Source organism: Salmo salar, chromosome 07, assembly GCF_965601325.2.
Source record: "Salmo salar chromosome 07, fSalSal1, whole genome shotgun sequence".
Taxonomy (NCBI): Eukaryota; Metazoa; Chordata; class Actinopteri; order Salmoniformes; family Salmonidae; genus Salmo; species Salmo salar.
The window spans coordinates 42410541-42425050 of record NC_138297.1 but is presented as its reverse complement, the minus strand read 5'-3'; the positions used below and the strand labels follow the sequence as shown (position 1 = coordinate 42425050).

Here is a 14510-nt window from a genome sequence, read left to right as displayed (position 1 = left end):
AAAGTATCGGCACAACTTTGTATCATGGGGTCCCTGGCAATTCCCAGCCCTACTGTATTTATTTATTTATTACCTTTTTATTTAACTAGGCAAGTCAGTTAAGAACAAAGAACTGCCTTGTTCAGGGGCAGAACGACAGATTTTTACCTTGTCAGCTCGGGGATTCGATCTTGCAACCTGCCGCCCCAAATGGTACTTATAATTTATTTTAACCTTAATTTCACAAGGTAAGTTGACTGAGAACATATTCTCTTTTACAGCAACGACCTGGGGAATAGTTACAGGGGGAGGAATGACCCAATCGGAAGCTGGGGCGGATTAGGTGGCCATGATGGTATGAGGGCCAGATTGGGGATTTAGCCAGGACACTGGGGTTAACACCCCTACTCTTACGATAAGTGCCATGGGGTCTTTAGTGACCACAGAGAGTCAGGACGCCCGTTTTACGTCCCATCCGAAAGACGGGACCCTACACAGGGAACTGTCCCCAATGCCTCCTACTGGCCCTTCAAACCCATTTCCAGTAGCATCTGGTCTCCCATCCATGGGCCAACCAGGACCAACCCTGCTTAGCCAGCAGTGGGATGCTGCTGGCGATCTAAACACCTTATTATATCAAAATGGACCACCAGAGGAAACTGTTTACCATCCAAGTCTATAGTAGAGCCTCCATCAGTCCTATGCCCATGTGTTTTTATTTACGCTCCATAGGTGGGGAAGGGCTGCTGTGCTGCTCTCAAGGCCATGGGCTCCATCGTGTACGTCACAGAGATCGACCCCATCTGTGCCTTGCAGGCCTGGTAAGTTCAACCAATCAGAGCCAGGTACGTGAACTAATCGGCCAATGGCAGCAGGGTGAACGAGGAAGTAACGCGTTTGTTTATCCGTCCCTGTACAGCATGGATGGCTTCAGACTGGTGAAGCTGAATGAGGTGATCAGACAAGTGGACATTGTCATCACTTGCACAGGTGAACAACTCTCCCTTGTCCCCTCGGTCAACACTAGATGGCCACATTAGAACAGACAAGTGGCAATAGTGTCAACTAATAACCGAGTGCAAGTACATGAGCTTGTTGGGGTTTAAGTCAGGGTTTGGGTTTAGATTTCTTTGCAATGAATGAGTATAGCGAAGTGTTATTAGCGGCTTTGTTTTTTGTATCGAGGAATATTTCACTTTCTCTGGTCATATGAGTAAGAACATGCATTGCTGCATGAGGCAGAAATAATGCAGTGCGACTTCAGTTTCGCCATCAGCTGGAAGACTGTGTCCCCTTTTCAAATCAAATTTTTATTTGTCACATGCGCCGAATACAACAGGTGTAGACCTTACAGTGAAATGCTTACTTACAAGCCCTTAAACAACAATGCCGTTTTAAGAAAATACCTGAAATAAAAGTAGCTAATAATTAAAGAGCAGCAGTAAAATAACAATAGCGAGGCTGTATACACGGGGTACTGGTACAGAGTCGATGTGTGGGGGCACCGGTTAGTCAAGGTAATTAAGGTAATATGTACATGTAGGTAGTTATTAAGGTGACTATGCATAGATAATAACAGAGTAGCAGCAGAGTAGAAGGGGGGGGCGGGCAATGCAAATAGTCTGGGTAGCCATTTGATTAGATGTTCAGGAGGCTTATGGCTTGGGGGTAGAAGCTGTTTAGAAGCCTCTTGGACCTAGACTTGGCGCTCCGTTATTGCTTGTCGTGCAGCAGCAGAGAGAACAGTCTATGACTAGGGTGGCTGGAGTCTTCGACAATTTTTAAGGCCTTCCTCTGACACCACCTGGTATAGAGGTCCTGGATGGCAGGAAGCTTGGCCCCGGTGATGTACTGGGCCGCACATACTACCCTCTGTAGTGCCTTGCGGCCGGAGGCCGAGCAGTTGCCATACCAGGCAGTATTCTCAGGAGGGAGAGGGGGACAGTGAGTCGGGTGAGAGGCAGCCTCGCCGCTGCTTCGTCCCTCCCCACAGACTAACCATAAGATGCAGGCCATCAGTCCAGTAAAACGTTAATTGAAAAAGGACAGACAACCGTAATCACTCACGCGAATGTGTATGCGTTTGCACACAGACATGCGCGTTCACACACTCAGACTTAGAGGCACGCGATGCCGTTCAGACACTTATTCATACTGTAGGTCTATGTGGAGAGTGGAGCGCTATGGTGCGTTTTGAGTAGATTGATTTTTATCTAGTGCAGGAGATTTATTCCTAGCATGATTTGTGTAGCATATACAGCAACATAATTCCTTTTGAAGGGGTTAATAACGTCATTCAGCATGTGTCGGCCCGGCGCGAATTATTGGTAGCATTCACCTCTGTCCACTTGTGAATTTCTCTGACGTTTCAGTGAACATGATGATTGTGAGAGTGTAATATCGATGGCACGTTTAATGACGGTCCCTCTACTTCAGGAAATAAGAACGTGGTGGTGAGAGAATACTTGGACCGTATGAAGAACGGCTGTATCGTCTGCAACATGGGACACTCAAACACCGAGATCGACGTGGTGAGTGAAGTGTGTGTCTGTGTGTGTTGGTGGGAGATGAAGGGGGGGGGGGGGTTGTATGTGCGGGTGTGTTATTGTGACAGCTTGACTGATCGTGTGGGCGGAAGACACTGCTGTCACCAATGCTCGTCACGTTATTGTCACTGTGGGGGAAGCTGTGATACGACAACGCCCCTGACCTGACGTTGTCATAGTTATGAGTTGGCTCGCTGTGGCCTATCAGTTGTTGTCACTGTTACGGTGACATCCTCAGGGTCATAGCGAAACCATTTTCATAGTGACTGTTGTCATCAGGGCCTGACATGAAGTCAGATTTTTTACCAGCCAAAATATTTCTTTTACATGATTTCATTATTTTTTTAAACGGATGAGCATGCTTTGTAATGTTTCTAAAACAATACATGTATTACTAGTAATAAGTGAAGTGGTATATTACTCAATGTTTAATTTTTTGTGAACTGAGTCTTAACCAAAATTCCTAAGATGAGATAAAAATGTTACGCTGACCCTTTAAGGGCGGGAGGTTACCGTGGCAACGAGGGCACTGAGCCGCTGGACTCGTCAGTGACTGCCTGTGATATAGAGAATCTGACTAGTAGCCGATGTCTTTGCTAGCAGTTGAAGCAAATTCAAACATTGAAGAACAACCTAGCTTGTGAACAAAATAATGTAAATAGCCACGAAACACAAGGACATAGTCTCCCTTTAAAGTAAATTCGACCAACTTTGGCTTCCAGAGTGGCGCAGCGGTCTAAGGCACTGCATCGCAGTGCTTGAGGCATCACTACAGACCTGGGTTCGATCGCCGGTTGTGTTGCAGCCGGCCGTGACCGGGAAACCCATGAGGCGGCGCACAATTCGCCCAGCGTCGTCTGGGTTAGGGAAGGGTTTGGCTGGCCGGGATTTCCTTGTCCCATCGCACTCTAGCGACTCCTTGTGGCGGGCCGGGGCGCCTTCAAGCTGACTTCGGTCGCCAGCTGGACGGTGTTTCCTCCAACACATTGGTGCAGCTGGCTTCCGGGTTAAGCAAGCAGTGTCAACCAAGCAGTGCGGCTTGGCAGGGTCGTGTTTCGGAGGACGCGTATGGGACAAGACTGTAACTACCATTGGATATTACGAAACTGGGGAGAAAAATGGTTAAAAATAAAACAAATTGACCACCTTTTAATACTTGTGCCCACTGGTCCCAAAATGAGTCTTCAGCGCGGTCCACACAGCTCCCCAGCCAGGCTGTGCTCCTGCATGTTGGGATATTATTATAGGATTTGTAGTTCTTTGTGTGATTTTTAGCTACCAGCTATGAAACAAATGACAGAAATACTTTGAAAACGGCTACTGCGGCTTTAGTTCAGCTGTACATGAGCTCATACTTGACTCCTAACTCTGTTTATTTGCAAATGGGATTGACATGCTTGTGGAGCCCTGACCAACCGCCAACGTGGCTGGTGAAACGGACATCTTCCCCACCAATGCCAAAATCGACCCGCATTTGTCGGGTGTTAACGTTAGTCCCTGGTTGTCATAGTGAAACTGTTCTCGTGGTAACTGTTTCCTGTCCGTTTCTTGTCCTCTCCTCCAGGCGAGCCTGCGGACACCGGAGCTGACCTGGGAGAGAGTTAGGTCACAGGTGGACCACGTCATCTGGCCCGACGGCAAGCGGATAGTGCTGCTGGCTGAGGTGATTTATTATTATTATTATTATCATCATCATCATCATCGTCACATTAATACAAGGCTGTCCATGACGGTACTACCTCAAATCACTGCTCAATCACAAGGGTCAACGATCTGATCTATAAATCCTCTCAACTTCCAAATAACTGGGCGGGAATAGATCCAAATGTTCCGTGTGTAGCTGTACAGCAACCCCTATCTGAGGCTGAGCCTGGTAAACAAGCAGTACGTCTACACCACATTCCCTCTCTCATAGCAGAGAGAGACACAGAGGCACTCTGTCTGTGTGTGTGTGTGTGTGTGTGTGCAGCAGTCTCTGACAGAATGAAACCACCGTGAGAGCGAGCCAGGCTGAAAGCCAGGCTGAAAGCCAGGTGCTTCATTGTCTGCTATTTGATCTCCTCCATGCTTTAATCAGGTAATGGAAACCCCCTCTCTGCTGTTTGTTTTCCCCTCTCACTCTTCCCTCTTCTTTTTTTGACTATTCTCTCCATCTTCACTCCTGGACTCTCTCACTTCTCCTCTACTGTCTCGATCTGAGGGGCTTTTTCAAAGAGAAGTTGCTGTTTTTGTCAGTTTGGTTCTCCAGAGCTCACCTGTAGCCGGTGTTCTCCTGACGCTCTCTTCAGAACAGGGAAGTGTGGGCTGCCTCAGTTCCCCCGGGCAGTGTGCATACTGCATAAAGTAACAGTACGCCCCATTGTACTGTCACCGCTACTCGCAGCAAACGGGGAATTGAAACTAAATCACCACCGACGCGTAATTGCTACGGACTAACGCATGTTGCAGCTCTCTGGGGAAATAATGAACATTATTGCGTGCTTTCTGTGTCACTAAGGAATGTATGATGGCGGTAGTGAATGTAGATCAGTTCCTCCTCCTTTGAATGCTGCCTCGTTAGCGGTCTTGAGCCCAGTAACAATACCAGTCCCGTTTTCTCCCTCTGTTTACATGTCTGCGTGCACAATGTCTTCTGTTATTCTGACCTTGGACTCAGCAACACTTTTTCTGACATTTGATGATGTTGATGTCAACCCCACACACACGCACACAGTATCTTATCATTGAGACGTAGTTTCCTCTGATTCTGTGTGCCGTTAACTGGTTGTTAACCCAATGTCTCTCTCAATCTGTCCTCAGGGTCGTCTGCTGAACCTAAGCTGCTCTACGGTCCCCACCTTTGTCCTGTCCATCACCGCCACCACTCAGGTACCGTGCGTTTTTGTGATTTGTGTGTGGGGTGGATCAGCGTCGGGGTGTGTGTGCCACTTCGTACAGTAATCTGAGAGATTAGGGTCCTGTCATTGCTCTGCCGCTGACCCCCAGGCCAGGCCGCGTGCGTCATGAGAGCGACCGTGGCGTTGCCATGGTAACAGATGTGTGTGTGAGATTGACATCCGGGTCCTGTCTCATACCTCAGGCCCTGGCTCTGATAGAGCTGTACAACGCCCCAGAGGGACGTTACAAACAGGATGTCTACCTGCTGCCCAAGAAGATGGGTAAGAGGCCGAGCTCTATGTCCACACACACACACACACAGACATACTCCTTCAGCCCTCCTCTGTCCTCAACCCTCTGTCTCACACACACACTCCGTAATCCTTATTCGCTCAGGCCTCAGCCGAGGCAGCCAGTAGTCACCTGACAGCACCCGTCCGCCTGTCTGAACCTCTGACAAAACCCTTTTAGGGGAAAACATTGAGTTGAAAGGGGATCAGCCAGAATGCACAACAGACTCACCTCAGCAAATAGAAGCGATAGATACACTATAGGGATAGAGATGGCTAGCATGACCGTGAATATGTTTTGAAGTGCCTCTGTGCTAACTCAACCCAATCCAAGACGTGGCTGCAGGGGTTATCTATGTTCTACGTCATGATCCAAAACAAACACTGGATGTTAGTATATCAGGTCGTGTTTGCGGCGTTTAGACTTTTGTTCTATTCATTTACAGTCATTGCAGTGTCTGGGAACTATAGAATTCATAGTAGAACGCATCCTATTTAGAGTGTGTGTGTGTGTGTGTGTGTGTGTGTGTGTGTGTGTGTGTGTGTGTGTATGCTTGCGCTTCATTCACTGTAGAGTACATCTCATAGAGAGCCTGAGTGTGCATGCGTTTGTGTGTGTCTGCAGCTGGCAGCGTAGCCGCGTCTCTGCCCCCCCCCCCCCCCCCAAGTGTATGGTGTAAAAGCAGGGAGAATGAGAGGCAGACTGGCAGAGAGGCTCAATATAGGTCAGCCTGTCAGACCCTGCTGCTAAGCTCACTGCACCATCACTGACGGAGAGAGACGGACGGAGGGAGGGAGAGAGGGAGGGAGAGACCGGGACAGGAGAAGCAGCCCCAGTGCATTCAGCTAACCCCACACAAACAAATAAATGAGTAAATAGCCAACAGCCCCGTGTCCCCGCAGGCTAGAGTAACTAGGCTCTCTCCTCCCACTCCTTCTTTTTCTGTCTCTCTCTATCCATCTTTCTCTCTCGTTCTTTTTTTTTCTCTGTCTCGCTCTTTCTCCCCACCCCCCACTCCCTCCTTCTGTATTATTCCAGATGAGTATGTGGCCAGCCTTCACCTGCCTACGTTCGATGCCCACCTCACAGAGCTGAGTGACGAGCAGGCCAAGTACCTGGGCTTGAACAAGAACGGGCCCTTCAAGCCAAACTACTACAGGTAAACATTAATGCCTGAATGCTTAGATTGCCTGCTAATATTGTACTTCACATACACTGAGTATATCAAACATTAGGAACACCTTCCTGATATTGAGTTGCACCCCCCCCCCCCGCCCCCTTTGCCCTCAACAGCCTTAATTCGTCAGGGCATGGACTCTACAAGGTGTTGAAAGCGTTCCACAGGGATGCTGGCCCATGTTGACTCTAATGCTTCCCATGGTTGTGGCAAGTTGGCTGGATGTCCTTTGGGTGGTGGACCATTTTTAATACACACGGGAAACTGTTGAGCGTAAAAAACCCAGCAGCGTTGCAGTTCTTGACACGAACCCGGTGCACCTGGCACCTACTACCATAACCCGTTCGAAGTCACTTAAATCCTTTGTCTTGCCCATTCACCCTCTGAATGGCACGCATACCCAATCCATGTCTCAATTGCTTAAAAATACTTCTTTAACCTGTCCCCTCTCCTTCATCTACACTGCTTGAAGTGGATTTAACAAGTGAAATCAATAAGGGGTCGTAGCTTTCACCTGGTCAGTCTGTCATGGAAAGAGCAGGTGTTCTTAATGTTTTGTCTACTCAGTGTATACGTTTCGTGGCGTTATAAATAAAGTTATCAGAGTTATGAGAAATCAATCAATCAAATGTATTCATAAAGCCCTTTTCACATTAGCCAATGTCACAAAGTGCTATACGGAAACCCAGCCTAAAACACCAAACAGCAAGCAATGCCGGTGTAGAAGCACGGTATGACGGCTATGCCGGTAGAGAGATGCTTGGTAGAGAGAGATCCACAGTGCAAGATTGTTAATTAACTGTAACTACATGATTTGACATTTAGTTTTTTTTCCTCCCCAAGGTATTAAACCAGCTCTGAAATGAAGAAAATACCCAAGGCTCCAAAAATCGTACAGAACCCAGAAGAAAGGAGAGAGGAGGACGGAGTAGTCACACACCTGCTTTTTACAAGAGGGGAGGAGCTGTGTGCTAATTGCTCAGAGTGGAGGGCGTGGCTTACCTGTGCTTTGGCAGTGTTTTATTTATTTCCGCTAGAATAATGTAACTCTAACCTTTTTGAGCTGCTCCTGCCATTTTGCGCTCCTTAGCAAGCGTCTCCTGGGGATTTCATCGTCTTCTCTTAGCTACTTGTCTTTCAGTCAGTCGTACGTAAACTCCGTTGCGAGATCTTTTTATTGTTCGTTTAAAAACTAAAGATGAAAAACTATCAATGAAGAAAAACAAATGTACAAAAAAAAAATCTGTGAATGAAAGATGACCTCTGAAAGGTTTAGTGATGGACGTGTGGGTCATGTCCTGTTGTCTGTCTTTTCCTACTCTTGATTTTTGTTTTGTTTTCATAGATAAATTGAAAGGGATTAGATGAAGAGGTGGGGGGTCATTGGGTCCAATCATATCCTGTCTTTGATCATTTGATTCAGATTTATTCTCTGTCCTTGTTTTTAAGTATGTTTTAATGCGTTGGTTCTCCTGTTCCCCCAATCAAACTGGACAGTGACAGGTGTGGGGGCGGGGTCTTTCCCTGTGATTGGTTGGGACCTCTCTCCCGCACCCATCACTCAAACACAGTGAATCCATCTCGGCTCCCTGTACCACAGCCTCTCAATAATGAACTATGTTCTTCAGCTCCCAAACTGCTCACATGATGCTAGTGTTGAAGTTATATGAAAAGTATTGCGCCGACCAGAGTTTATGACATCCATTCACGATGGCCGGAGCGAGATTCTCCTTTCAAAGCATTATACTGTATTATAAACTGAGTAGTTCGAGCCCTGAATGCTGATTGGCTGAAAGCCGTGGTATATCAGACCGTATACCACCATGACAACACATTTATTTTTACTGTTCTAATTATGTTGGTAACCAGTTTATAATAGCAATAAGGCACCTCAGGGGTTTGTGGTATATTGGAAATATACCACGGCTAAGGGCTGTATCCAGGCACTCTGCGTTGTGTCGTACATAAGAACAGCCCTTAGCACAGGTATACTGGCCATATACCACAAACCCCCTCGTACCTTATTGCTTAATTAGAGGCATGACAGGTTTGGGAGATAATTACAAGGGGATATATTTAGCTATTTATGTAGAAATGTCGATTTTTCTATCTTTCCTCCACCCATCTAATATCTTACCTTTTTGAAATTAAACATCTGTCTCGTTATAAAGATAAGCAATTAAATGTTCTGGATGAATTTTAAAAACAAACTGTGACACAGACTATTTCAGTAAGATACCAAATGTACAGCCAGGCTGGCGCTAGTTTCTTTGGCCGGGTCCTCAATAGTAAGCTGCTGTAAGCAAACCTGTACGGTAATTACAGCGCTAAAACCAATTAGCCGTTGTCAGGTGTTAGTTGTGATTTTTAAGTGCAGTGAGGCTATAGCTCGATGACTGGGTCATTACGTATGCTTGTAATTAGTTGGGGACCTACGTTTCACACGTTCCAATAGGTGTCACCCCTTCAGACATCAGTTTACCTCATTTGTTCCAATTTATTATGCATTTATTATTAAAGAAAAGGTCATAGTCACCTTTATAAATGTCCAAGATTTGGTGTCTTCGTTAGTTTGAGTTTGTCTGTTGAGGGCCAAACTCCTCTGGTACGATTTATTAGTCCGGCTTAATTTCCTCAACGTTTTTAGATTCAACTTTGTTAGAATCCCAGCTGTTTGGCTTTTCTCCTGAACCAAAAGCCTGTACTACAAGCCAGCTGGGAGGAATCAGCTTTTCTTCTCATTTATTTTTTGACATCGTATAGAATGGACTTAAATCCATAAGAACGTACACTCGTATGCTCCCATGTTAATTATGCCCATACTATACATTCTAAAATGTCACTGTGTTCATGTCATACTCGTGAGCTACCATTTGTGCATTTTTATGCCCCAGCCTCCATAATAACCATCTTCCAAGTCGGAGGCCCCCTCTGTGACCATCCATACTACCCATATTTCTGTTTGTCTGACTTTTTAGAACATTATCCTTGTGCTGATTATCTCATCTGTTAGTGGTTTATCGTGTCTGACCGTGTGAGAGTGAGCCTGTGCGTGCTTGAGTGAGTGAGTGAGTGTGTGTGTGTGTGTGTGTGTGTGTGTGTGTGTGTGTGTGTGTGTGTGTGTGTGTGTGTGGTGTGTGTGTGTGTGTGTGTGTGTGTGTGTTAGGGTCATATGTAGTAGGATATGGTTGCTTTGATACAGTTGTCTCAGGATCATAGCCTGTGCGTTCCGGGGGTCAAAGAGCATTAGTCGGTCCAATAGCTGCATCACGTGGGCAGGGTTAATGCCAGCATCTTGTATGGTTAACTCAAAAGTATAGGAATTACAGCATATCGACTCTTGTATTTATTGTTGAAAATCCACAGTCCGTACAAATGGAAAATTCTTACATTTTTAAGTTGTCGAAACAATGTTTAAATATTGCAAGTGAAAATGATAGATGAGCAATAATAAATCTGTAATCTTAAAGAATAAAAATGTCATTGTATCAATCTTTGTCGTCTAATATATGATGTGCTGTATTTTTATTCATTTTCATGTATTTTCTTGAATATACCTACATTTGGATAGAAAGATTGCTACCAATGTCTATTAAGCATACACAGTGAGGGCGAAAACGTATTTGATCCCCTGCTGATTTTGTACGTTTGCCCACTGACAAAGAAATGATAAGTCTATAATTTTAATGGTAGGTTTACTTGAACAGTGAGAGACAGAATAACAACAAAAAAATCCAGAAAAACGAATGTCAAAAATGTTATAAAATGATTTGCATTTTAATGAGGGAAATAAGTATTTGACCCCTCTGCAAAACATGACTTAGTACTTGGTGGCAAAACCCTTGTTGGCAATCACAGAGGTCAGATGTTTCTTGTAGTTGGCCACCAGGTTTGCACACATCTCAGGAGGGATTTTGTCCCGCTCCTCTTTGCAGATCTTCTCCAAGTCCTTAAGGTTTCGAGGCTGACGTTTGGCAACTCGAACCTTCAGCTCCCTCCACAGATTTTCTATGGGATTAAGGTCTGGAGACTGGCTAGGCCACTCCAGGACCTTAATGTGCCTCTTCTTGAGCCACTCCTTTGTTGCCTTGGCTGTGTGTTTTGGGTTATTGTCATGCTGGAATACCCATCCACGACCCATTTTCAATGCCCTGGCTGAGGGAAGGAGGTTCTCACCCAAGATTTGACGGTACATGGCCCCGTCCATCGTCCCTTTGGTGTGGTGAAGTTGTCCTGTCCCCTTAGCAGAAAAACACCCCCAACGCATAATGTTTCACCTCCATGTTTGACGGTGGGGATGGTGTTCTTGGGGTCATAGGCAACATTCCTCCTCCTCCAAACACCGTGAGTTGCGTTGATGCCAAAGAGCTCCATTTTGGTCTCATCTGACCACAACACTTTCACATAGTTGTCCTCTGAATCATTCAGATGTTCATTGGCAAACTTCAGACGGGCATGTATATGTACTTTCTTGAGCAGGGGGACCTTGCGGGCACTGCAGGATTTCAGTCCTTTGCGGCGTAGTGTGTTACCATTTGTTTTCTTGGTGACTATGGTCCCAGCTGCCTTGAGATCATTGACAAGATCCTCCCGTGTAGTTCTGGGCTGATTCCTTACCGTTCTCATGATCGTTGCAACTCTACGAGGTGAGATCTTGTATGGAGCCCCAGGCCGAGGGAGATTGACAGTTCTTTTGTGTTTCTTCCATTTGCGAATAATCGCACCAACTGTTGTCACCTTCTCACCAAGCTGCTTGGCGACGGTCTTGTAGCCCATTCCAGCCTTGTGTAGGTCTACAATCTTGTCCCTGACATCCTTGGAGAGCTCTTTGGTCTTGGCCATGGTGGAGAGTTTGGAATCTGATTGATTGCTTCTGTGGACAGGTGTCTTTTATACAGGTAACAAATTGAGATTAGGAGCACTCCCTTTAAGAGTCTGCTCCTAATCTCAGCTCATTACCTGTATAAAAGACAACCTGGGAGCCAGAAATCTTTCTGATTGAGAGGGGGTCAAATACTTATTTCCCTCATTAAAATGCAAATCAATTTATAACATTTTTGACGTGTTTTTCTGGATTTTTTTGTTATTCTGTCTCTCACTGTTCAAATAAACCTACCATTAAAATTATAGACTGATCATTTCTTTGTCAGTGGGAAAACGTACAAAAGCAGCAGGGGATCAAATACTTTTTTCCCTCACTGTATGGTTGCATTCACACAGGCAGCCCAATTCTGAGACTTTGCCAATAAATGCTTTTAACCGATCAGACCTTATACCAATTATTGAGCAAAAGATCAGTATTGGGCTGCCTGAGTAAACAAATTTCCCATGGTCTTGAGGCATCTCTAGACTCCGGCTGATCTGATAGATGAGAGGATGACTGCCTGCTGCTGCTGGGAGCTCAGCGAAAGATAGACATCAGAAATGACACCACTTGAGAGAGGAAGAGAGGATGTTATGTGAAGTGCTAGAAACAAAGTAATATCATTGTGAAGTAGGGTGTTTCACTATAGCTTGGATTATTTGATCACCAGGCACTGGTACCAGTGTTTGGCCAGGTTTTACAGGATGGTTTTAGGTTATGTTCCCTCAATCTTATTTACAAGCCATGTGCTATAAGACGTATTACTGCAGTTGTGAAGAACATGTGCTTCTCACATTTAACACTGGTTATTCAGTGACTCAACATGATAGATTCTGTGTCCAACATTTGAATTATGTTCTCAGAACTCATAAGTTTGGATACTTACTCGGTCATGGGGCTATAATTGGGGTATGCGCTCAGATTAAATGGATTACTGTGTTGCCAGATGACACAGTGATGGGGGGGGGGGGGGGGTGACGCTGGGTGTGTCGAGAGCACTCGAAAGCAGCTGTTGTCGCCAGTCAATCACAGTCGTAGAGAGTGCACCCACTCTGCTACGGACACCCTGAAGCGCACACACAATCAGATGTTGACTGCCTTTTATCCCGTTCGTGCTACACACACACCGACTTCACTCGGTTAATGTGAACGGTTTGACACGCAAAGGTAAAAACCTAAGATTCATTATTAAACTGTTGTTTTGGTCCCTAACAGCCACCAATATTAACCATATCAGGAAATCAAATGTATTTGTGTCATGAGCAGAATGCAAAAGGTGTAGACTTGACAGTGAAATGCTTACTTATGAGCTCTTTCCCAACAATGCAGAGTTTAAAAAAGGTGCTAATAAGAAAAAGAGGAAATAATAACCCAACAAAGGTGGCCTAAACAGAATGACATTAACACAGGTGCATTTCACATCATAATCATGTTTGTTTTGACTTGTGTTCTTCATCAATAAATCCCTGCACACAGTATAAACACCCTCGCACCCAACCAGCCACCGTGTGTCAAGTTCACATACGTGAAACAGATATGACCTTTGCGCTCTCATTAAACTGTACACTCCAATCAGATCATGTTAAGTGCTTTTCTCAGTCAGGGGGGTTGTTACGGGGGTTGTTGGGGGGGGGGCATGAGAGTGAGCAAGGCAATCTACGTCAAGCAGCCCCCTACTACAGTCACTAATCAATAATTCACTCAGTTCACTGTGGCGGTGGTGGGATGAGAATGACTGTGGAGTGGGTCTAGGTCTAGTCTGTCGTCACCCCTCTCCGACCCCTACATTACCACCACTCAATGTGGCAGCCTGCCTCAAGGGATGGATGTTTGGGGGGAAATATTAAATTCCCTCTAGATTAGTGTTCTTCAATGATGATCCTGGAAGCAGGCTTTTGTTCTGGCCCAGCAATAACCTACCCGATTCGACCAAATAGACATCAAGCTCTTGATTAATTTAATCCGGTTTGTTACTAGGCTGGTATAAAATCATTTTATTGACTCATAGGTTTTGTGTCTTGTCCCAGGTCTTGAATTGATTGAAATGCCCACTCTGACTAAGGTGTGGAGGATATCAGGATATGACAGATAATCAATACACAATCCAGTCATTCCGACAGAACAAGATGGATTAAACAGCTGTGTGAACACGATATGGTTTCATTCAAGCACATAGATACAATTGAATAGCCTATCAATACTAAGCCTTAATAGCAAACGTTTCATTAAATCCACCGAAACGGACAGTGTTTCTAATGTAGGTGCCATTATGGAACACTCAGCATCAGCACCAATTCATTGACCGCATTAGATCACTCGCATTCTCTACTCTACTGATTCTCTCGCGGGTAAGACCAACCCGCCAGTCACCATTTACAGTAGACGTTAACCACGCCCTCTCTGGCGTCCAGTCAACCAATCACACTAACGGGGACGGGTTTTCTGAACTTGGAATACTGAAATCTGTTACAATTTGTCAGGCTCGAACCTTACCCGAATGCACGAGCTGCAGAAAAAGTGAACGAACCAACACAGAAAGATGCAGGCAGACGAAATGGAGGTACCTATCATTAATAATATTAACAATAACTGAAACAAACAAAGGCCTCTGCCCGAATGGGAGATATGTGTTCATGAATCTGCTGAAGGATTGGGAGGTAAAGCCAGTTTGGAGCTACTCGTTGAGCCAGTATAGAGCGGTCCATGTCCGTGTGGTTTGTTGTTGCTGGGGAGCTTTAAATGCCCTTTTGCTACAGAGACGCTTTTGAAAGCATGC

The 14510-nt window shown here is 45.4% G+C and overlaps 2 protein-coding genes across 6 annotated transcripts in view; both read left to right on the top strand.

The window, feature by feature from the left end:
- LOC106609228 (putative adenosylhomocysteinase 3) overlaps positions 1-10362 on the top strand; it is a 41693-nt gene extending 31331 nt beyond the window's left edge. For 2 of the 4 annotated variants that reach the window (XM_014207773.3, XM_014207775.3), the window contains exons 10-17: positions 712-800; positions 899-969; positions 2416-2510; positions 4090-4188; positions 5325-5393; positions 5605-5683; positions 6732-6852; positions 7714-10362. In XM_014207773.3, coding sequence (XP_014063248.1) covers positions 712-800; positions 899-969; positions 2416-2510; positions 4090-4188; positions 5325-5393; positions 5605-5683; positions 6732-6852; positions 7714-7720 — 630 coding nt within the window. In that variant the 3' untranslated portion in view covers positions 7721-10362. Of the gene's footprint in view, positions 1-711; positions 801-898; positions 970-2415; positions 2511-4089; positions 4189-5324; positions 5394-5604; positions 5684-6731; positions 6857-7713 lie in introns of those variants that run through there. The other 2 variants (XM_014207776.3, XM_014207777.3) reach the window with 1 other exon arrangement.
- A 3813-nt stretch (positions 10363-14175) lies between these two features.
- Positions 14176-14510, top strand: part of LOC106609237 (striatin-interacting protein 1 homolog) — a 46023-nt gene continuing 45688 nt past the window's right edge. Inside the window, exon 1 of one of the 2 annotated variants that reach the window (XM_014207792.3) lies at positions 14176-14294. In XM_014207792.3, the coding sequence (XP_014063267.1) occupies positions 14274-14294 (21 nt within the window). In that variant the 5' untranslated portion in view covers positions 14176-14273. The remainder of the gene's footprint in view (positions 14295-14510) is intronic. The other variant, XM_082977650.1, reaches the window with a different exon arrangement.